The following is a 23,797-nucleotide window of genomic DNA, read 5'->3' as shown; positions in this document are numbered from 1 at the left end:
CAATACAAAACTATGTGCCAGAGGGCACTGTTTAGGGCCAAATGAGCAGGCAATGGGCAGTGCTCCAGGGGCGCTGGGAGCCCGTCCTCTGTCATTTGAACTGGGATGGACAGATTCGTATAAGGTGGTCTAAAAGGGCAATGCAGTCCACAGGCAGAAACCAAGTTTGTAGTACTCTCTGGAAAGGTACCATTCCCCCCTGCAATTCAGTGAAGAACCGTCATTGGGGTGGGGAATGTGTAAAGTGCCTGCACATGAAGAGAACCCGGACTACAGCATTTAAGCCTCTGGCAGGTGGCAGGTGATCAGCTTCTAAAGCAATCTCCTGGAGACTGGTACAGAGATACGAGATACGGGAAGCACTGGGGTTTTGTTACCTGTCGGTGAGCCTCAGCACTGGCTCCTGTTCCCTGGCTCCCCACTTCCCTCCCTCTCTTTCTGCTTCCCTCTTCTCTGCCTTTCCGTGTGCATCTTGTCGTTCTCTGCTATAATTAAAACAAATAGACCACTTGCAGGTGTCTGCTACAAAGCATTTGCAAATACCGTACACTGCATTAAAAAAAAGCAGCTGCAAATATGTGTAATTTGGTCTTTAGAAAAAGCCTGAAGGATTTCTGGAAATAAACACATCTTTCATCCTGGTAGATGTTGAATCTTTTTTTTTGTTTCTACTTTAGCCCAGTTTATCACCATTTCCTCACTGCCTTGCACAGAAAGCTTCGATTCTAGTGAATGCCATCACTATTGGAGGAGAGATGGGAGATTTCTGGAATGATGGCTTAACGCGGGGAAACCGTGACTCAGGTGAAGGTCAGGTGAAGTTTGAGATGGCGTTTCTCTCAGTCCAAACAACACCCAAGAGAAACAGCATCTGTGAGTTACTAAAAGTGGAGAGAAAGTGAAATGTGTTGAAATATTATCTGTAATACTTTGAAGGGAACTCCTTTCCTCAGAGGAAACCAATACACTGGCATGGATAACATTGGGGACATCCCTTGCTTTCTTGGGACACCCATTTAGGTCTGTAAGTCACTTTTAAAAATCTGCTCCTAGGGCAGATCAGAGGTGTTCCAACTTGAGCTTGAGGCTTGGCTATGTCTTCCTCTCCCTTAACATTCAAATTTCTCAGCACCATGGAGTGGGGACAAAGAACTCAGATTCTCCAATCAGATGGAGCTGGGGTCCTGGCTCTCCCTCTAACTAACTGTGACCATCGGGGAAGTTACTTAATAGTCTACACTGGTAACATGGGGTCCATCATCCTATGCGCATCATGGTCATAATTCGTGTAAGGACAGAAGGAGACAGTGCATAGAGTACTTAGTAACGCAGTGCCTGCCGTGGTCAGGGTAGACAGCAATGGCAGAGGTAGTGATGGTGAAGGTGGTGCTACCTTTGCTTCCCCTCCTTTTAGAGCCCCATAGTGCCATCTTTCCTGGGTCACATCCATTCCCCCTTCCTCCCTCCCTCCCTCCCTTCCTTCTCTCCATCCATCCCTTCAATCACTCATTCAACAAATATTGTAGATCTCTACTGTGTGCCAGGCATTGTTCTAGGGTTCTGTAAAACAGTATTTGCCTTTACATCCACAAATATTTAAAATTTAAAAAAGCATGCAATTAGTAAAAACATAACAGTGATGTAGAATGGACATGTAAATACATTCCAGGAAGTTAACATTAGGTTGACGTGAATGGCCTTGGTCATGCTGTACTTCCACACCTCTATCAAAGTGCCTCTGGGTGTGCCTTTCTGCCCCCGAGGGGCTGAACTTTACACAACAAATTAAACTCCCCCTGGGAGAAACAAAACCCTTGAAAGCGTTCTGTATCCCAGCAAGAAATTCATAAGCCCCCATAGAGCCATCACTATCTGAGGCTTTTCCGTTTGACCCAAACTTTAAGTCATAAAAGAATATAGTCATCAGGCAATTGTTTTTCTGAATTCAATGGAAAATATTTTGTTCCTTTCCTGTTGGTCTTCTTGGCTTTGCTTCTTTCCTTACCGTTGAATCCTGCATGCCTATTTTCCCTGAAAGCCAGGCCTTCATTCATTTAATTCACTTCCTCCCACTAACTACGTTTATTGACTGTCAGCTAGGGTGTGGAATTTGCCACTGCTCTCCTTCATCAGCAGTAATGGTACCCTATCACATCTGAATGAAGCCCATAGTCTTCACTCTAGTTTCACCCCTAGAATTTCTCATTTCCTGTCACGACTGTCTGCTACAGAGAGGTAGTAGGAAAGTCCTTTGCACATGTATCATCTTCACTTTCATTTTTATGTTTCTGTTCTTTTATAGCATCCTGCCTACCAGCAAATTTTCAACCATCAAAATCCTTAAAATTAAAAGTCTTGCTCAAGACTCATTTCCTCTATAGAGTATCCTAGGACAATTCTAGCTTGGCTCTTTCCAAACTTTGGAACTTTGATGCTAAAAAAGTGAGTCAGAAATGTATCATCTTCTTCCAACTTGGCAGGGAAATGAAAACTCTCAGCACGATGACTATTGCCAATTCAGGTGTTGTGCGTAGCGCCTGCTTACATCATCTCGCTTATTTAATCCACACCGCAATCCTGTTAATATTCCCATTTCACTGGCAAGGGAACAACAGCTTAAACAGTTTATTACTTTCCCAAAGTAGCAGAACTAGGAAGAGATGAGGCTACTATTCAAACTCAGATCTATATAATTCCATAGCCCGTGCTCTAAAATTTGTGCAATGTTGCCTCTCAGAAGCATAAAAATATGAAAGATCTAGTTTGTTACAGATTTCTTCCCAAACCCCATAGACAAATTCCCAAAATTAAACTTACCACATGTTGAGATTTAATCCAGAATTTCTTTTCCTTGGCACTAGTGACATTTTGGGCCAGATAAATCTTGATTGTGGGGAGCTCTCCTGGGAATTATAGGGTACTTCTCAGCTTCCCTGGCTTCTACCCACTAGATGCCAGTAGCATCCTCCTTCCAGTTACAATCGAAAATGTCTTCGGAGATTACCACTCCAGAGGCAAAATCCCGCTACCCCCCCCCCCAACTTGAAAACCACTGGCTTCATTCAGTTTTGTGATATGGACCCAACTAAAGACAGTCAAAGCAGAAACTGTCACATATAAACACGGGAACAGTTGGACTGTGCACATATTTTCTGTGAATAGTACTGCAAAATGTCTTACGGCAACAGCGCTGTCATAGGACTCAAATGCAAGTAAAACATTGTTCAAAACTATAGTTTTTAAAGAAATTTTAGCTTGTGTAAGAAAACAACTTTATTTTGTTTGTTATAAGAGGACAGTTTCAAAACAGTTCAACCAGGAAAAACAGTAACAATGAAATCCTTCGTGAGGTTAACATGTAAAGAATGCTCAGGGAATAATGGACACAATCCAGTTGAAAAGGCTTCCTCCCGATATGATACAACCATTAGCAAGATCAAAAAGTCTCTCCAGATTGAATATAGATTGCAGCGACACATGAAACGGAACCTGAGAAAAGGCATTAAAATATTCATGAAATGCACTGTTTCAAACTGTCGAACGAAGTAAAGTTCTCAACATAATGCACAAATATGAATTCCATGGAATAATTTTATGTCAAAGATATTTAATTCTTGCCTGAGGTGAGACACGAAGCTTCACATCTTCACACTGCTGAAATGTCATATATATCATTCTATATCCTATTAAGATTCATACCGATGAGTCTGTAAAACAGCATACAGACTCATAGCTATGAAACTATAAAAATGAGCCTATAAAACAGCAGATACTTCCAGAAACACAGACTATTTGTATTTACATGATCACGGTGTATGATTCTAAATGTAGGGCTTTCGGCTTACATCCTGCCACAGTGAAGCCAATTGTGTTAGGAGCTCATTCTCCATGCCAAGGACCAGTGTAGCCAAAGTCATCTGAGAGACTGGAAAAGGGGAAATAAGGCTGCTTTTGTGAGCATAGCACTGGTTATTTGAGTGGAAGAAGGGCAGGGATGAGAAACATGAAGAAAAGGGAACAAATGCTTACTGGGGACCCACTTCATGTGAGTCTAGATACTTCTGAAGGTGAATGAATTAGATCCTTGTGGGCTTGAATCTTGGTAAAAGCTTAGAGGACAAGTTTTATTAATTCCTTGTCTATTTGTTAAATGTTAACTCTCAAAAAAATAATGAAGCTACAAATAGAGACTAGGGTTTTTGTTTTCCTTTTCTTCACTTTATTGGATGAAAAAATGACAAGAGTGGACTTCTGGTTGAGATGGAGGTGTAGGTAGACACACTTTGCCTTCTCCTGCATCCATAGAAAGAATTACAACTACATCACAAAACAAATAACATCCAGGACCGTTAGAAAATCGAGGTGTATGGAAGTCCAACAACCAAGGATTTGAAGAAGCCACATTCATCCAGATGGGTAGGAGGTGTGGAGTTGTGGAGACAGGCAGAGAGGTGCAGAGATGCTGTGTGACACAGAGAGGTGGAGGAGGGAATGGGTGATCCCACATTCACATGTGGTGGATAAAAATCGGGAGAGATACCTTGGGAGCAACCAATCCCAGCCCTAGGCCAGACTGCTCAGTCCAGGGTTTTAGTGCCAGGAAGTGAAATCCCTATAACTTATGGCTATAAATCCCATGGGGGTTGGGGTGGCAGAAGAAACTGCCAGATTTTTAGGAGACTCCACTTAAATAACCTGCATAGACTTAAAACATACACAAACCTACCCAGCACCCTGGCGGTGGGATTCACCACCAGGGCAACAACTGGAAGGGCGTCAGTCACACACAGGAAGTGGGTGAAATGATTGGAAATGGGGAGAGACTGGGCAAACCTCCAGAAGCCAGGGAGTGGCACTGTCCCATCTCTGAGCCCTACTCCCACACAGAGCTACAAAATGGTGAAACAGGTTGCCCTGCCCTGGTTCAGCCCCTAAGGCTCAGCCCCACACAATTTACAGGTGCCTTTTCTACAATAGGCCATGCTACTAAGACCGGGATTCAAAGCAGTGCTACCTAACACACAGAAACAAACACTGGGAGGCTGAAAAATTGAGGAGACAAAGAAATATGGCCCTAATGAAAGAAGAGAACAAAACCCCAGAAAAGGAACTACACACAATGGAGAAAACCAATCTATCAGATACAGAGTTCAAAACACTAGTGACCGGGATGCTCAAAAAACTCAGTGAATACAGCAACAACAGACAGGACGAAATGAAGGTTACACTAAGTGAAATAAAGAAAAATTTACAGGGAAGGAAGGAAGCTATCAGTGGAGGGGAGGAAGCCAGGATTCAAATCTATGGTTTGCAACATAAGGAAGAAATAAGCATTCAACCAGAACAGAAAGGAGAAAAAAAGAATGAAAAAAAAATGAAGATAGTATATGGACTTTCTGGAACATCTCCGAATGTACCAACATCTGAATCATAGGTATGCCAGAAGGAGAAGAGGAAGAGCAAGAAATTGAAAACTTATTTGAAAAAAATAATGAAAGAAAACTTAATTTGGTGAAGGAAATAGACATACAAGTCCAGGAAGCACAGAGTCCCGAACAAGTTGGACCCAAAGAGGATCACACCAAGACACATCATAATTAAAATGCCAAAGGTTAAAGATAAAGAGAGAGCGAGAGAAAAGCAGCAAAAGAAGAAGAGTTACCTGAAAAGGAGTTCCCATAAGACTATCAGCTGATTTCTCAAAAGAAACCTTAGAAGCAAGAAGGGACTGGCAAGAAGTATTCAAAGTGATGAAAAGCAAGGACCTACATCCAAGATTGCTCTACCCAGCAAAGCTATCATTTAGAATGGAAGGGCAGATACAGTGCTTCCCAGACAAGGTAAAGCTAAAGGAGTTCATCATCCCCAAGCCATTATTACATGAAATGTTAAAGGGACTTATTTAAGAAAAAGAAGATCAAAGCCATGAACATTAAAAAGGCAAGAAATTCACAACTATCAACAACTGAATCTAAAAAAAAACAAAAAACCAAACTAAGCAAACAAGCAGAACAGGAGCAGAATGGAGATCATTTGGAGGGTTACCAGCTGGGAGGGTTAGGGGTAGAATGAGGGGAAAGGTGCAGAATTAATAAGAATAATTGGTAGGTACAAAATAGCCAGGGGGGAGGTTAAGAACAGTATAGGAAATGGAGAAGCCAAAGAACTTATATGCATGACCCATGGACATGAACTAAGGGGAGGATTGATTACTGGAGGGAAGGGGGTTACCAGGTGGAGGGGGCCAAAGAGGGAAACATTGGGACAACTGTAATAGCATAATCAATAAAATATATTTTTTAAAAAATGACAAAAGTATTCCAATGTTATCTACAACTTCAAAGAAAAGATGTGTAGAAATAAAAATTAATAATATCTCCTTTCTCACTAAATCTTGGAGTAATTAGTGTCACCAGTTTGAGGAATATTCTTCCAAAATTGTTAAAATCTTCATACAAATGTATATTCATGAGGGTTTTTAATTTTTCCTTTTCTTTCTTTCCTTTTTTTGAAATACAATAACCAGGTTTCCATCATTTGCTTTTCCAATTACCAATATATAAGAGAAATCCATCCTTAATCAATTCAGGAAGGTGGAACAGCCACATGGAGGTTCAGAGTGTGCCTTCTGGAATAAGACCATCTGGCTCAATTTTGAGCTCACCGCACATTAGTTTGTGAGGTTAGTGAAATATTTCATGCATTTGAACTTTAATTTTCTCATCCATAAAGTGGAAATAATAATAATTCCTATGTAGTGTTGTCGTTACAAGAATGGAAGGAGTTTACACATATAAAATACAGTTGACCCTTGAACAATGTCGGGAATAGGGGTGCCAACCCTCCCGCACAGTGGAAAATGTGTGTATAAATTTTGACTCCCCCAAAACTTAACCACTAATAGCCTACTGTTGGTTAGAAACCCTACTGATAGCATGAACAGTTGATTAACACATATTTTGTATGTTATTTGTATTATATACTATATTCTTACAGTAAAGTATGCTAGAAAAACAAAATATTAAGAGAACCATAAGGAAGAGAGCATACATTTATAGTATAGTAGGTATTTATTTTAAAAATCTACATGTAAATGAAATCAAACAGTTCAAATCATGTTGTTCAAGAGTCCACTGTACTTAGAAGGGTACCTATCACAGACACCCAGTAGAGGCAACATTTTATTATCACTACTGAACACATTGTTTTTAGTGGCTATACAACCATGCAGGAAATGGACATACCCTAATTCATTCAATCATTCACCAAAGAGGTTGTTTCTCATTTTTGTACATGCTTGCCTATTTATATATCTCCTGGGTACAGGTGCTTTAATTTCTGTATTACTGATTTCCCAAGGTGGTTCGTTTAGTCTAAGGGTATTTATATTTTATTTTTTAACATTTCTTGCGAGATTACCTTCCAAATAGGTTCTGGCAATTAATACTTCAATCAGAAGCATATGAGGGTTTTTCCACACCCAGGGTAGCATATTATTATGGAATGTTACAAAACTCTTTTTGCCATTTAATGACTTTTTATTTATTATAAAATGGGAAACATTTTGGAGAGCTAATATTAACTAGTTTACCAACATGTTGAAAATGTATGTGATTGCTATGGTTAGTTGGGCTATGTCTCGTTGCTATTTAATTGCACTAAACATTCCGTCTATTATATGCTGATGAAAGGCCTCACATCCAGTAACACCCTTTAGTAGGTAACTTTCAAAGTAGTACACACAGAAATAATAATTAACATTAAAATATTTGTGTTTTCTCTTGTGCTATATCTCCGTTATTGTACAATTCTTCTGATGTCAAAGATAAAAGTGGTTAAAAAAAACCACAAAGTGGCCAAGTTCGTTTTAGATAACATTAGAAGTATCTTACAACATAATTTATATACTAGATACAAATAGAGCACTTTGGCCTCTAACCCTTGACAGTGAACCTGCAGAAACAAATGGCTATTTGTCGAAGTATGAGGATTAATTGCTAAATTTATTTATGGAGGTCACAAGTAAAAGCTTCACATCAGGAAGATAAAATGAAAATAGTTGTCATCCTGGAGTTACTAATTCATATACGTCTTCTGCAGAACACAAGTTACCTTACAGTGTTAGAACTTACCCTTGAGTTATTACTCCTACATTTCGAGACACCTAGGCGTTTTAAGCCCTTTGGTAGACTTTGAAGTCTAATGCTTCAAATTATAGCTCTTTCTATTATGCTATAACACAGTAGTCTATATTTTTCTATTGTTGAACACAATTCTTCAAATAAACTTTTGATTGAAATGTAACACAAAGAGAGAAAAAGGAGAAATCTGAAGTATACAACTTGCTTTTTTCCCCAAAATGAACACATCCTCATAACCATCACTCAGATCAAGAAACAGAACATGACTGGCATCTAAGAAGTCCCCTGGTGCTCCCTCCTTGTCACTAACCCTCCCTCCTTCCCGCAAAGTACCCACTTTTCTGTCTATGCCAATATTTTAGCTTTGTGTGTAACTACTATCTTTAACTGTTTTTAAGTGGAATCATAAAATATGAACTCTGCCGTGTCTGTTGTTTTTGCTCAGCATTATGTTCCTCAGATTCAACTATGTCATTGAGTATCAACAATAGTTTGGTCATTCTTATTGACACATAATTTCCTTTGTATGAGTGTATCACTATTTACTAATTTGTCAAATGCTGGGCATTTGAATTATTTCCTATTATTTAAAAACTTTATTTCAAAAAATGTTTGCCATTAGGAAGCAGCATGCCTTTTGGTATACACAGGTACGCCCGTCTGTGAGGTATATGCATAAACATGGAATTTTCGGGAACATTGGTCATGCTGATTCTACCAAATAGTTTTCTAAAGTGGTGGCCACTTTACACCCCTGCCAGTAGCCTATGAGGGAGTCGGTTATTCCACATCTTCACACACTTTGATAATTTTACTTTTTAATTTTAGACATTCTGTTGTATGTTTTGAGATATCTCTTTATGTTTTTAAAGTCATATCCCTAACAACTAATAATATTAAACATACATTTCTTGGTCTCTTTGTTGAAATGCACATCTTTTGTCCAATTAGCACTGAGTTGTCTTTTTCTTACTGATATATACAGGAATTTTTAATATATTCTAGAAACCAGTCCTTTGTTGGGTATATGTAAATATTTGCCTTCCGCTCTGTGGCTTGTCATTTCACTCTCTTAATAATGTTTTAAAATGTAGCTCAATTGACCAGTCTTTTCCCTTATGACTGGTACTCTTCCATAGGTCCTCATGTCGTGAAAATAATCTATGATTTCTTATAGCAGCTTTAGTGTTTATTTTTCACATTTAGTTCTACAGTCAATCCAATCAGTCCAGAATTGATTGTGTGTATATGGCGAGGCAGAGATCAAAGCAAGCTATTTTTCTCTACAGACACCCGATTGACCCAGATCCACTTGTTGCAAAGCCTGTTCTTTCCTCACTGTACTGAAGAGTCACACCTGACAAAACCGGGAAACTGCGACTGTGCGGATGGACCCCTTTCTGGACTCTCCATTCTGTTCCCTTGGTCTGTATCGGTACTTACTCTAACCCAACACTTTTACTGTAAAACCAGCAGCTTTCTTCTTTTTCTAGATGGTCTTGGCTAGTCTAAGTCATTTGCATTTCCATGTAAATTTTTTAATACTACCGTAAATGATAGCTTTTTAAAAATTGTATATGTTTTTCTGCTATATAGAAAATAAAATTTATATTTACATTAATATTATATACAACTTTGGTAAATTCACTTACTCATTTTAAGAGTTTTTTTGAAGGCTATCTTAGATTTTCTATATTTGTGAATAGTGAGAATTTATTCCTCCTTTTCCCACAATCATACCTTTTTGTTTTTCTTCCTTTATTTCACTAGTAAGAAACTCCATACAGTGTTAATGAGAAGGGATAATATGTTGCCATTAACTACCTGACTCTTCAGTCCAGGGGAAAGGGTAAGGGTTATTTCACAAATAGCATTGCAAAGTTGTTTACTACTAAAACTCATCCTTTTTTCCCTTTTAATTACTCTATTGTTGTTCAATTACAGAAAAACTCATGCTTTCATTTACATACATTATTGAGGGTACTATTGAGGGTAGCAGTATCAGAAATGAATTGAATTGCTGGACACCCAGTTTGGTGACATCGTCAAACTGGTTGGTGTCGGGAAAACCACACAACTGTCCTACCAGTGTTATATAAATTAGGGCAACGCTCAGCTAGTAAATGTCTTTGGGGCCTATGGGGCTTCTACACACCCCCTCCTTAGCACTACTCTGCACACAGGACCCTTCATCCCCCGGCCAAGGCACTACGAGATGAGAAGTGAGAGACCTGGCAGTGATATCATCATCATGGGCATATGCTTTTTATAGAGATCTATTTAAGAAAATAATCCTTTAAGACCAAAAGAGACCCATTAGAAAAAACGTAACAGTTTAGGCTGTCCATATCAAGGCTTATGCTGACTGCTCAAGCGTCAAACAGCCAGAGAAAAGAGCCTTTGAAATCTGACATCCATCCTATTGTACACAAAGAACAGCTTCTCTCTCCCTTTCCAGCCCCCTCCACCTGGGAAAGTATTTTCATCAATAAAGAACTAATAAAGGATCTCAAACAGGGAAAATCCTCTTTAAAATATCAAAACCTTTCATCAGAACTGGAAGAATGAGTTACGCCATCAACAGTGAAGTGCACAGTGCTTGCAGGCCAGACGCAAGTGCATGACCAGTGCCGTTCAGTGCTTATCATCAGGGGTTCATGGGGAGAAGTGAAGGAAAAGTTTCCTCGAATAGAGGATTTAACAGAAATGCCCACATTCAACGTGTTGTAAAACTGAATGCCCATTTCTCATTCTCTTTGGAGTTGCGAGGGTATATGTTCTGATATAGTACTTATGCGTGATTGCATCTCACTTTACATCATTGCCTTTATTTTCGGAAAGTGGTTTTAAAGCTTTTTCAAGTCCTGTTTTTATAGTCCGGAAAGAAATTTTCATCAAGAAAGGAACATTTATTGAAGACTGGACATGGGCTGGAGTCTTCGTTTTATAGAGTTCATTTCCTTTGTAAATTAACTATTAAAATGGAGGTCAAAAGAAAATGTGATTGAACTATGAGTCACAATGTAGAATGTATTTTTAATCATGACTGGGTGCCGAGTATAACGTTTTCTACTTCTACATTAAAAAATAAACTTTAAGCCAGAAAGTATGTTCCTAGTTCCTTTAGAAAGCTTCTAATTCCTGAAAATAAGGATTAACTGAGCATCCTTATGTATTTACCACCAGTCAGGGATCTTAACTTTTTAAATTTTTAATTCATTTTGCAGTCCAGGTTCCTAGGAAGCAGACCCCGCAAGAGAATTTAGCTTTTGAGAAGTTTATTTGGGAATACCCTTGGGATCCACACCCACAGAGAAAGGAGAGAGAGAATTAGGCAGAGAGAAACTGGGCTGCAGGGACAGCCCATGGGGATCTCTGCAGCTGGGATGGCCCTTCAAAGTTGTCCCTAATCGTGGTAGGGGAGGGCAGGCCTTTGTACCCCCATGTCACCCAGTAATTGGATGCAGACTTCCCCCAAGGAAGAAACCATGTCCTTTGGCCAGGGGCAATTCTTGGAGAGGGCCTGCTGAGGGCTGTCAGGGAGCACTTTCCCAGGGCTGGGAAAGCAAGTGGAGGGGAGGTCTGGGTGACTCAGAGCAGGAGCCACAGCAGGCATGAACCTGAACTCAGGGGTCAATGATGGAACCATTAAAAAAGGGGCAATAAGGCAAAATGTACACTAGTATACAACCACGGTAAGCTAAGGGGAAATTTAAAGTAATAACTAAGTAAGAATTCATGTAGCAAATTTCCTGATGCTTCTTTTCTGGGTCATGGTAAAAAAAAAAAAACCTTAAAATAGTTCCAGTATTACTTCTGTTAATCACTTTATTTGATTACTCTTGGGAACATTCCCCTCCCTAGAGTATGAGGAAGAGAATTAGAAATTAAAGAGTAGAGAGAAGATTCACTAGTAATATCTTCCCAAAAACTTAAATATGAAGGAATTCAATAATTCACCTGAAGCCCAAATTCCCTATGGAAGACCTAGAACCTTCCATAAAATGTCCAAAAGCTGAATGAAGCTAGAAAGGTGTCATGAGTGCCACCGAGCCCTTGGGAAGAGCAAGAGACTGAAGTCAGGAGTGGGAGGAGGGGCTTGAGTAGCAGGGCATCTCAGGACCGACAGGCTGGGTGGGAGGGAGTTCGGAGGACAGCGGGCAGTAGGGGAGACAGTAGAGCGGACTGGTGAGGAACGTGTTCTGAGGAGCCCTTCTGCCTAGGCATGAATCCTGGGTCTGACACGAGCTCCAGGAACTTGGGCAAGTCACTTAAAGTCTCCAGGCCTCAATTTCTCACATGTAAAACAAGGATGATAAGAGTATCTGCCATAACTCAAAACAGAAATCTAAAGTCACCTGCTGAATTTCAAAATGTATGTGTGTATTAATTTATACTGCTGCTATAACAAATTTATAAGAAACCTAGCGGCTCACAATACAACTTTATTCTCCTACAGTCTTGGAGATAAGAAGCCTGAACTCAGCTTCACTGCACTGAAGTCCAGATGTCCAGCACTGGCTCCTTCTGGAGGCTCTAAGGGAGAGCCTGCTTCTGTGCCTTTCAGAGGCTTCTAGAGCCGCCTGTTTTTCTTGACTTGTAGCCCCTTTTCCATCTTCAACACACATCACCTCAGTCTCTGCTTCCATCATCGCATCGCCTTCCCTTCCGTTGTCAGATCTCCCTCTGCCTCCCTTTTGTAAGGAAGCTCTGACTACATTAGGGACAACCTGGATAATCCAGGATAATCTCCCCACCTCAGTTCACTCATATCTGCAAAGTCCCTTTTGTCACGTGAGGTAACAGGTTCTGGGGTTTAGGATGTGGACATCTGGGGGGGGCAGAGGGGAGGGGACATAATTTACCCTGACACAGTGTGGGATTAGAGATGGGTTAGGTCACAAGAACATCATATTTATATTATATCTGCTCAACACAATTTTGGTAATTAAAATTATGGAATTAATTGCTTAAAAAATTGTGGCATTCCTGAAAATGTCTATTGTGCCACAAGTTTCTAGCATTCACGAAAATAGGTCCTTGCTCCTGTATAACTCTCCACATCCTTGCTCGTTCAGTGGAGGCCAACAGGACATGAGCAGATATCATGACAGCTAGCTCTTAGACAGGGCCACCCCAGTTCATTGTCTTGAAACTGGGGCACCTCTGAGAATAAAATAAAAGGAGAAACATTAACCATTCCTCCAAATCTATAGGTCTATGTGGTGACTGTCACAGGCAAACGGGGATGTATGGTCACCTTACTTAACAGCATCTTGTGAATTCCCTGGCCCTCTTCTCCCGCAGTGGTGACCTTGGGGGCCACGGAGTCCAGACTGCACAGTTACAGGGTGAAGGAGAGCTGCCCACCCTTCGCTGGACTTTGCACGAGAAAGAAATAAACCTTTATTTCCACAGAGATTCGGGGTTATCTGTTAGCACCGTGCAGCCTACCCCGTCCTGACTCAAGCAGGAATTGACACAGCAAGCTTGCTCTACCTGTGCCCTATTTCTGAGTCAGAGGAAGGATTTGACTCCACTTAAAGGACAGACTTTGAATCTCAGCAGCGAAGTTATAGGAAGAAGTGCTGTAACTGAGTACAATGAAGCTGGGTTCCCTCCTAAACAGTTGGCTTGGGCCTGCCTGTGGGCTTCTGACCCGAGATATAGAAATGAAAACCCTAGAGTTTGAGTGATACTTGGCATTTCTTGATGATTTTATGAAGGAGCTCGCTGGGTTTGATGTCTGGCAACTAGAAAGAGGAGGCTCTTTTTTAGAGCAAAGGATTTGTAAAGAACGTGAACTGAGACTTGTGTTTTGTTCATGGGGCTCTGTTGCTCAGCGTCAAAGCATGCTGGGCTTTGCTGGTAGCAGCCCCCACTGCGGGCGCAATGTGGAGGGCAGACCTGGAGCGCACAGTGTGGGGAAAACCCGTTCGTGCTGACTTCTTTTTTCTCATCAGATACAATGTGGCCAACACTGCCCAGCAATCTCCAAAGAACTTTCACATAAATTATTTCACTTAACTGTTTCTAGAACTTTTTAACTTGAGCAATCAGCCTTTGTCAATGTTAATAAAATGATGTGGGGAACAAGGGGGCGAGGACAGAGAGGAGGAGGGACAGAGGTAGGTGGAGTGGGAACCCACCACTGGACCTCCCTGAACATTTACTGCACACTCTGTGCCAGGATCCACACTATGCACTTTTGGCTAATGATAATTATTGCTGAAATAAAATGTCCATACTCATAAGGATTTTAGGGTTCATCAAAAACACAGTTTAATGACTCCCTGGGGAATTATGCTGAGTGAAAAAATGCCAGCCAGCCCCCAAAAGTTACATACTACATGGTTCCCTTAATACAATAATCCTGAAATTAAAAAAAAATCACAGAAATGGAGAATAGATTAGTAATCATCAAGGGTCAGGGTCAGGGACAGGGGTGGGGTGGAAAGTTGGAGTGGCCATAAGAGGACCATGAGGGGTCCCCTAATGATGACATTGTCCTGGACCCTGACTTTGTTAATGTCAGGACCCTGTTTTGCAAGATGTTCCCATCAAGGAAAACTGGGTAAAGGGCACACAGGATCTTGCTATATATTGGCATTTCTTATAATTGCATGTGAATCTACAATTATCTCGAAACAAAAAAATTAGGCCTTAAAAGAGGCTGAAAAATAACACTAAGAATGCATCTAACAAATGTCCTTTCATTCTTCTGAAAATTAGCAAACATTTAGACCGGCCAAAGGCCACTAATGAAAGGAGTTACTACTGGTCTAAGGAACAAACGACTCATCTCACTTCATTTGAAGGCTGGGAAAACTGCAGGTGACCTCAATGCACTGAATGCTGTGCTGGACACCACTGGTGTGTACTGGCGCCATACTGCAGGGGTTGCATATTATTTCCAGTGGAATCCCTACAAGAGGAGTAGCCATGATAAGTGAAGTAACTTGCTCACAATCACACATCAATGGATAGTAGAAACAAGAATCAAATCATGTTTTTAATCCAGTAAGATGCATTGCTTTCAAGACCCTCAACAAAATCTGATTGACGTAGGGTGTTAACGGGTTAATGACTTGCCCACAAGGGCAAAGCTGGGGCTAGACCACACCGAGCCCGCTTCCCGCCATACTCTTCTCACAGGTGGTTGAGAAATAAGAACAAAAATCTCAAACAGCTAGTGTCACTGGTATTAATAAGAAAAATGGGTAAATTTACACCTGCTTCTTCTTTGTGAATTTATTTAATTATAAGGAAAATTTGTCCAGAGAATTTCCCAAAGTGTGTCCAATGACTCAACTCTATGAGGCAAAAACCAACATCATCCTAAATGAAAATCTAATCCCACTGTGAAAAGTCCAGTTTTTTAATCAAGACAAAATCATTTAGTGAAATGAATGAAGTAAATGCAAGTAAACATTTAACTCCATTTTCAGCAAAATAGAAAGATAGCAATGAACAGGTTTGCTAATGATACCCCTGCCTCTCACCTCCTTGGAAGTTATACAAGCGACTAAAATTTGGGAAATTTCCCTTTGATCCTGAAATACAATTATATCCTGAACGAAGCCAGGCTTGCTTTATCAAACAGTGAATGCATTCTCTTCCGCTTCTACAGTAAATATACAATACCAGGTCCATGATTATATTTTAGTCTAAATTATATCCAAGTACCATTATATGCCCTAAATTGCATGTCTAACAAAAGTGGGACCGATACTTCGAGTACAGATAACACAAAGGCCCTCGGTTCCTTGATGAATGAAAACGTATTTCACCTTCACACTATTGCTGGCAAATCTCCAAGAGATGAGCATTTTGAAAACGCCATAAACAGCTTAGCCTTTTCTTAGCATTTTGAAGAGCATATTAATAGCGTGGCCTTTTCTTAAGGGCTTTCTTTTCCCCTCAGCCAAATGTGACAGTTAGAACTGAACAGGGAGAGGATGGAATCAAAGTCGGCGCTGTGTTTTAAAAGCAGTGTGGAGCTGATGTCATCCGGCATTGTCTTCAAAAGAATGTACGAATATTAAGTGGATGTCTCATGAACTTACATACAAAGGATACTCTTCACTTGAGGACAGAATGATAATGTCTCACAGAAGAAAGATGTAATTCTAGATGCCCATAAAATCTATTCAGACAGCTCTTGGCTGGTACAAAAAGAAAAAAGATAAAAGACTCTTGGCTGATGATGGGGGGAAAAAAACCAAAACTCTGCAACTCTCAACTTCACACACACAAAAAAAAACAGTTATATTAATAGACTTAATTTTTTAAGACTTAGTAAACACCTACTGTGGAATATGTGGAACCTTGTGCCCAATGATATAAATGACAGTTTAAACAGAATATCGCCATTGACACCATTGGGGTCTTTTGTTAAAAGGAAACCAAGAGGCATGCGGTAATGTAATAAAATTAGCCAAAGGAAGTTAAACAGCCTAGCACCACCCTTTAGGATTTAAGAGCCTGAAAAAAGGTGAAATGGAAGCTGCTCCACAGAAATAGGCATAACATGCAGCCCGACCCAACACCCAGAAAAACAGCATAGGTTATTTCAAAGGGTGCTTCGAGAGTCCACCAAGTTTATCCTCTCCTGTGAGGGTTTGAACGCACTCAGCAACTCCATGACAGTTACCCGCATATTTGGAGAGAATGCTGACTAATTTTAATAGTTGCCTAAGCAGGTAGCCAGGAGCAGCCTCTGCTCAGAGAAGGAAGAGGCCTAGAACTTGGGAGTGTTTTACTGGATCTTGTGGCAGACCTCATTCTCCCCAAATGGATGCAACAGTCCTCTCATCGAGGGGTGCAGTCTATGTCCCACCAGGCATCTGGATAGATGTGGGCCTGGCCGAGAAGAGTCCTTATGTAACTTTCAAAGTCAGGGCATAAACAGTGGTAGAGCTTCTGCCTGGTTCTCTGGGGAACGGGGGGCTCACTCCTGAAACCCGGACACCACACTGTGCAGAGACCCAAGGAGCCACAAATAGGTTCTGTGTGGTGTGTGGTGTGCTGGCCAACAGCCCAATCTACATTCCCAGCCTCAGCCCCCAGCCAACAGCCAGCACGCGGCACCTTCAGGGATTCCAGCCCCCAGCAGCTGAATCATCCCCAACCTTCGAGTCTTCCCAGCCGATTCCCCAGAGACTATGGAGCAGAGACGAGTTGCCCCACCGTACCCTTTCCAAATATGTGACCCACAAAATCCTTAGGCCTAATGAAAGGTCATTTTGTGCCATTAAGCTTGGGACACTTTGTTATATAACAACAGTAACTGGAACAGACGAGGATGGAAATGCATGTGGTTAGAAGGGGTACATGCCGCCACTCCTAGCGCTTGCATTACCCCAGCCTCTCTTTCGGGAACACACTCAGAGGCTTTATCCTAGGCAAGCCGTTGTTGCTCTTTGCTACAGCCACTCGTGGGGAAACAAACCTACTTACAATGGTCTAATTCCAAGTGAACCAGATGATGAACTAGATGCCAGGCACTGTTCTAAGGATTTTACATGGATTAATTGAATCCTCACAACAACCCTATGAGGTAAGTACTATTTTTATTCCAATTTTACACATAGGAAAAGTGAAGCATTGAGATGAATTGACCTGCCAGAGGTTACAGGTCTAGCAAACAGCAGAGCTGGGCTGGGATTTGGGGCCAGGCAATCTGGCTCTCAAGCCTACCCAGTAACCACTGCACGTACCACTTCCCAACCCCCGACTGTGACTCTCCCTTGGCTATATACTCTCCATGCCGCCCCTTGACCAGAATGGCCGAGAGTCAACAGCAAACAGCATACACTCTGGAATCTGAGTCTTGGCTGTGACAGTTACCAGCTGTGTGACCTTGGGCAGGTCTTTTAACCTCTGTCAACCTTGTTCTCCCCATCTTCATTCCAAACGATCATCATTTTAAAACCACACCCACCAAGCACCAGCCCCACCCCTCCTTTCTGGACTGTCAGCCTCCTCCAGATGAGAACCCTGTCTTTCTCTCCACCCCTCAAGGGGGCCCAGCGCATGCCTGGCACTCTGCTGCAGCTTGTCAACTAAGTGGACTTAAAAAAACTTTTCTATTTATTTTTCTATCCAGGGATTTGGAGATTTGTCCCATTCTCCTCATTCCCACAAACAAAACTACGCAGCAGGCCTTCCCCACTGAGCCCACGGTGAAAGCTAGGACTTCTGTTTTCCATCTGGTCTTCCAAAGGTCTTCTGAATCAGAGGGAAATGCTTCCAAATGTGCCCTTGATCATGGTTAGGTCTTCCTAAGGATTCTCTACTGCCTCCCAATCACTTTCCAAAGTAATTAAAGCTTTTAACCATAGGCCATAGGCAGTTATACTAATTTGATTTTTTATAGTGAACCCTTCTTAAAAGATACCAAAGGAAATTTTCTCACGTTCAGAATTAAGCGAAGATAACATCAGAATATTGACTGATGTTATTACTGAGGAATGGTGTTTGGTCCCAGGCCTCTCCTGCACACTGTACTGTAATTGCTTCACCATCTGCCCATCTCCCCGCCAAACTGCAGGCCCCCTTGAAGGCACGGACTCTGGCTCTTACTTCTGTGTCCCAATGCCTAGTCCAATGGCTGGCGCAGAGGAGGCACTTGTCGAAGGTTTAAATACAGATGCACGACACTGGTGAGTCTAGGGTCCCTGTTAAGGTCTAGACGAGGACTGCAAAGCAGCGGGACCTCTGGAAGGTGCATCATGAACGTTCATTCTTTTAACAAGCACTGATCCCTGGGAGGGGGGTGGCCATCACTGGGCAAGTCACTGAGAATAAAAATAGAGTAAGACCCAATCTTTTTATATGAGACCCTACCTGCCCTGGCAATGGAGACAATCTTGGAAGCACATCGTTATGACGTATTTTGATAAAAACTGTTAAGTACAGAGATACAAACCATGGGCTTGAGAGAAACCGATGAAGGAAGGACTCTGAGACAGAGTAACACAAGTCTGATGTGTTATTACCTGTTCTGACATAATAATCTAGTAAAAGATAAAGTACTAGCACTGCGGGGCAATAATTTCAGCCGATAGGCAGGGGTCATAAGGTCATAAAAGGCCACAGGGCATAGGTAGTCATATGACAGAATGAAAATATCAGACAAAAAACTAAAGATGCAACTGGCTAAACAAACTAAGCTATGTCAACATTATCTGTGACTGTGTTTCTCACTGGCTGTTCTTTTACCATTTCCATACTTCTTACCAAAATCATCTTAAAGAAAATAATTATTTTGGTGACCAGCATGTGGTTGGTGTCAACATCTGATCATAAACACATACAAAAATGATCATTTTAAGAATCAAAAATACAAGAACACGGGTACACTATTACTCATGTGAAAAGAAATGCACACTAACAATGTACATAATAATGCAGTTAAGTCATTAGAACTTAACTGTCATGGAGTTATTCTTAGGTTAAGTTCAAAATATTTGTAACAGAACACAGTGCATGAACTCTTTCATGCTTAACTAGAGTTTAGTAAAATGGCAGACATCAGGCTGTCCTGGTGCTTTCTCGGAGTCAGGAGGAGGAACATTAGAAGGGACCGTGAGACAAAGGCACAGCTGCTCTAGTCCGCCCGGGCCTCCTGCCTGCTGCCAGCAGCCTCACCGGCCACGTGCCTCTGTTCTCTCGTGTCTGCCTCCATCGGCGTTTCCCACACCAGTGTGCAGTGTTGCTGGAGAAAAATCGCAAGCCGAGTAGCCTAGTGTCCCATCAAGTTAAAGACTTTCAATCTCCACTCGGCCCTCAATCCTTTGATTTGTCCCTGGTCAGCTTTCTTGCCCATCACACTCAATGACTGTGAATATTCAAGATCTTCATCTCTCTAGCTCTCTTAGAGGATCATACCCTCAACTCTCTGCCCCACTACAATGGAACATAAACTTGCTCCACTTCGTGGAGAAATGAGCACCACTGGGTGTGAACTGCCCCAGCTTTTCCCAGCCTTTCCTTACAAACATGCACCCCTCCCTCCTCAGTCGCTACCTCGAGGCTGGAGGAAAGAGGTATCTTTCAGCTACTTCCAGGCAGCCACCTCACTTGTGTTGTCACTGTCTTTCTGTTCCCTCCCTGCTCCCTTAAGGCTGTGTTCCATCATTTGTCCTTGTCTCTTCTAGAGAGGCAACCTTCACCCTCCCAGCTCCTTTCCCTTACCACCACTCCCATCCTAACTCCCTCCCTCGCCCCGTGTCTCTCTCCAGCTGGCTTACCCAGTCCTCCTCCTCTCACCTCTCACTCCTCAAAGCCCTGTAGCACCTGCTCCCACTATTCTAACAATATATACCTTGGGTGTAACTTAGTTACAGATGCAGAGCACCTGGACTTTTAAGCAGAACTGTATTTGACTCCTGCCTGCTCCACTCGTAAGACCTTAAGCATGCTGCCTCGTTTCCTTGTGCATCAGTTTCCTGGTCTCTAAGATGAGGATAATAGTAGTAACCAACTTTACTGGATTCTTGTAACATTGAATGAGATCCTCAAACACTGAACAGTGTCTGCACATGCCATGTGCTCAGCAAATATTAACCATGAATACTGTTACTACCACCACTATTAGTAATCATTTGAAAGATTATTATCATTATTGTCAGATACTATGCTAAATCTAGCTAAAAATCCTGAACTAAAAAAAGATATATCCCACTGAACTCACACAGCCAAGAAAACCTACTTTGCAACCTCCTTGTACGTTTCTTATCATTTGACCAAGATTAACCTTCCCTACTTAAACCAGGATCTGCTCCTAGGAACCCTCTCCACACGGATTCCGGGTGAGTGACTCCAGTCAGTTCAGCATACACATGCAAGCCCAGGTGCATACACTGGTTGGGTAAATTTATTTGTATCATGTGAACCAGTATGAAAATATAAAATTAGCCAAATGTGGGAAACTTAACCTATACTGCCTTTGAAGCAACAAAAATATACACCAATGTTCTTCAAGCAGCTGAAGTCAATAATTACCGGCGGACAGTCTGTCCTTCCCGTGATCAGTCACAGCAAGAACAGAAGGAGTATTTTTAGCATCATGTTCGAATGCTACCTGACAACTTGGAAACTGCAATAATTTGAACCAACGCAGGCAATGAAAGGAAAGCTTTATTACTGGTTCGCCTGAAATTATACCTAACAGTCATTTATAGAAGGTTAGCATGGAGTACTCATCCCCTTCCTTCACCTCCTTGCTATTCTCGGTTTCTTTTTATCCCAAGCTGCGCCTGCAGTATCTATGCTAATTAGGAAGAGGCAATAACAGGCGACTGCAATAGGTATGTTCAGTGTGGAGCCAAACTGCAGAGCAAGATCTCATCCTGGTGATAAAAACAGCTACACTAAGGCATGTAGTTTTGTCTAATAATTTATTTCTTGGAACAAGCTCCTGATGCCCATGCCCCCTCCCAGCATGACTAGGTGGGAGCATTAGCATGGGGTTCAACTGGGGGGCATCTTCTCTTGGACCAGTGACTCACCCCCACTGCATCTCCCATTGGGATCCTGCATGTTGACCTAATTCCTCTAGGACTCAACACTGACTCACTTTACAGGAAAGAAAATGAGTCCTAAATCTTCTCTACCTTTAACACTTTTCCTCTCCTTGTGCACCAATATTTCAAAACAAACTTGGATCCTAAAAGTCTGTTTAAAAGTAATTAACTAGGTGATGAAGAATTCACACATGGACACAGGACCTTGGTAGGGATGATGATGGTGAAAGAGATAATATTTACTAAACATTTGTTTGTACCAGCCCCTATGCCAAGTACTCAACATACACTCTTTGCTTTAGTGCCCACAACTGCGAGAAGTGGACATCATTACCCTATTTTCCATTTGAGAAAACTTGCCTAAGGTCACACAACTAACAAGATTCAAGGATGGCATTTCGAACCTGGTCTCTCAAACGCCAAATCTCATTCATATTAAAAATCATGTGACCTTTTACTGTGACCTGTTATTAATTAGTTTGTACAAAATTTGGTTTATGTTTGATTTTACTATCAATGGTCTGCCACAGTAAATCTGTCTATTTATTTCCATACTAAAAACTTAAGTTCCTCATTTAAAAAATGGGAAAGAATGTAAATGGCCAAATCATTGTTTTTTGAAAAGCAAATATTAAATGTCAGGTGTTTAAAACTAAAGGGAATTCAATTCAGTTCAAGAAGCAGTAAATACTTAATATAATGTAGATGTCACTATAAGAATTCAAAGACTAAGACAGCATCACTCCTGCCCCCAAGAAACTAATCATATAGTGGGAGGGACACAGTGTAACATTTCAGGTCTCACTCCAAATACCATCTCCAAGGAGGGTCCCTTATGACCCTATAGAATTTGTCACTCTGATTCTGGCTACTTTCCATCACAGAAGTCAGCAAACTTTTTTTGTAAAGGGTCTAACAGGAAATAAAATAGGCTTTGTGAGCATATGGTCTCTGTCAAAACTACCCAGCCCTGCTCTTGTAACTCCAAAGCAACTATGGACTGTGAGTAAATGAGTGAGCATGGCTGTGTTCTAATAAAACTTTATTTACAAAATAGGCAGCGGGCCAGATGTAGTTCATAGGCTTCAGTTTGCCGAACCATATCTAACACATCACCCTCCCTTTCCTTCACAGCACTTAGTAAAACCTTAAGTTATCTAGCTTACTGATTTGCTTACTATTTTCTTCACAAAAGTATGACAGCTCAGACAGCGGAGTCCTTGTTGCTTGTTCGGAGCTTACGCTCCAGGCCTCGAGAGAAGGTCCTGCCGCAGAGACAGTTCACTCTGCATTTGTCGGTGGACTAAATGAACGAATACCGCTTCACGAAAGGAGAAACACGGATTGCCAACAAACACATGAACTCTAGCTGGCCTTACTGACAGTAAAAATTTAAATAATGAAAGTGTTGTTTTTCACTTGTTAGACCTCCAATGGTGGGGAGAAGAGGGGGAGGCAGCGGAGGAGGAGGGAGAGAAGAATGGAAGGGAGAGAGCGAGGGGAGCCAGGAGAAGAGCATGGGTAGATGAACTTGTGGGTAAAATGGCCCTCTCATCTACCACTGATGGGCAAGGAAATTGGTACAACTTTTCTGGAGAACCATTTGCAATTATACACCACGACGTATATGCCAACTCAAAAATAGTCAAAGGATTGAGCAGACGTTTCTCCAAAGATATATGAATGGCAAATAATGTTCATTATTTAGATGTTCAACTAAATTTGTCATTAGGAAAATGCAAATCAAAATCACAATGAGATACCACTTTATGCTCATTACAATGGCAATCATCACCTACCCCGCCCCCCAAAAAGAAAAATATCAAATGTTGGTGAGGATGTGGAGAAACTAGAACACTTGTGCATCGCTGGTGGGAAAGTAAAATGGTTCAGCTTCTGAAGAAAACAGTTTGGGGGGTCTGCAGAAAGTTAAAAATAGAATTACCATACAACCCACCAATTTCACTTATGTATATACCTGAAAGAACTGAAAGATGAGACTCAGTTACTTGTACCCCCATGTTTACGGAAGTATTATTTGTAATAGCCAGAAAGTAGAAACAGTTTAAATATCTAGCCACAGAGGAATGAATAAGCAGACGTGGTATATTCATACAGTGAAATATT

General features: G+C 41.4%; 1 protein-coding gene across 7 annotated transcripts in view; it reads right to left on the bottom strand.

Annotated features, from left to right (window-relative positions):
* Positions 1-3,217: 3,217 nt before the first annotated feature.
* Positions 3,218-23,797, bottom strand: part of CFAP54 (cilia and flagella associated protein 54) — a 245,242-nt gene continuing 224,662 nt past the window's right edge. For 4 of the 7 annotated variants that reach the window (XM_024579348.3, XM_053921907.2, XM_053921910.1 and 1 more), the window contains one exon: positions 3,219-3,489. In XM_024579348.3, the coding sequence (XP_024435116.2) occupies positions 3,370-3,489 (120 nt within the window). In that variant the 3' untranslated portion in view covers positions 3,219-3,369. Of the gene's footprint in view, positions 3,490-23,797 lie in introns of all 7 variants that reach the window. The other 3 variants (XM_053921909.2, XM_053921911.2, XM_053921912.2) reach the window with 3 other exon arrangements.

The sequence above is a fragment of the Desmodus rotundus genome, chromosome 3 (assembly GCF_022682495.2).
Source record: "Desmodus rotundus isolate HL8 chromosome 3, HLdesRot8A.1, whole genome shotgun sequence".
NCBI lineage: Eukaryota > Metazoa > Chordata > Mammalia > Chiroptera > Phyllostomidae > Desmodus > Desmodus rotundus.
The sequence above is the reverse complement of the archived record's forward strand: the minus strand, read 5'-3'. Positions and strand labels throughout refer to the sequence as shown.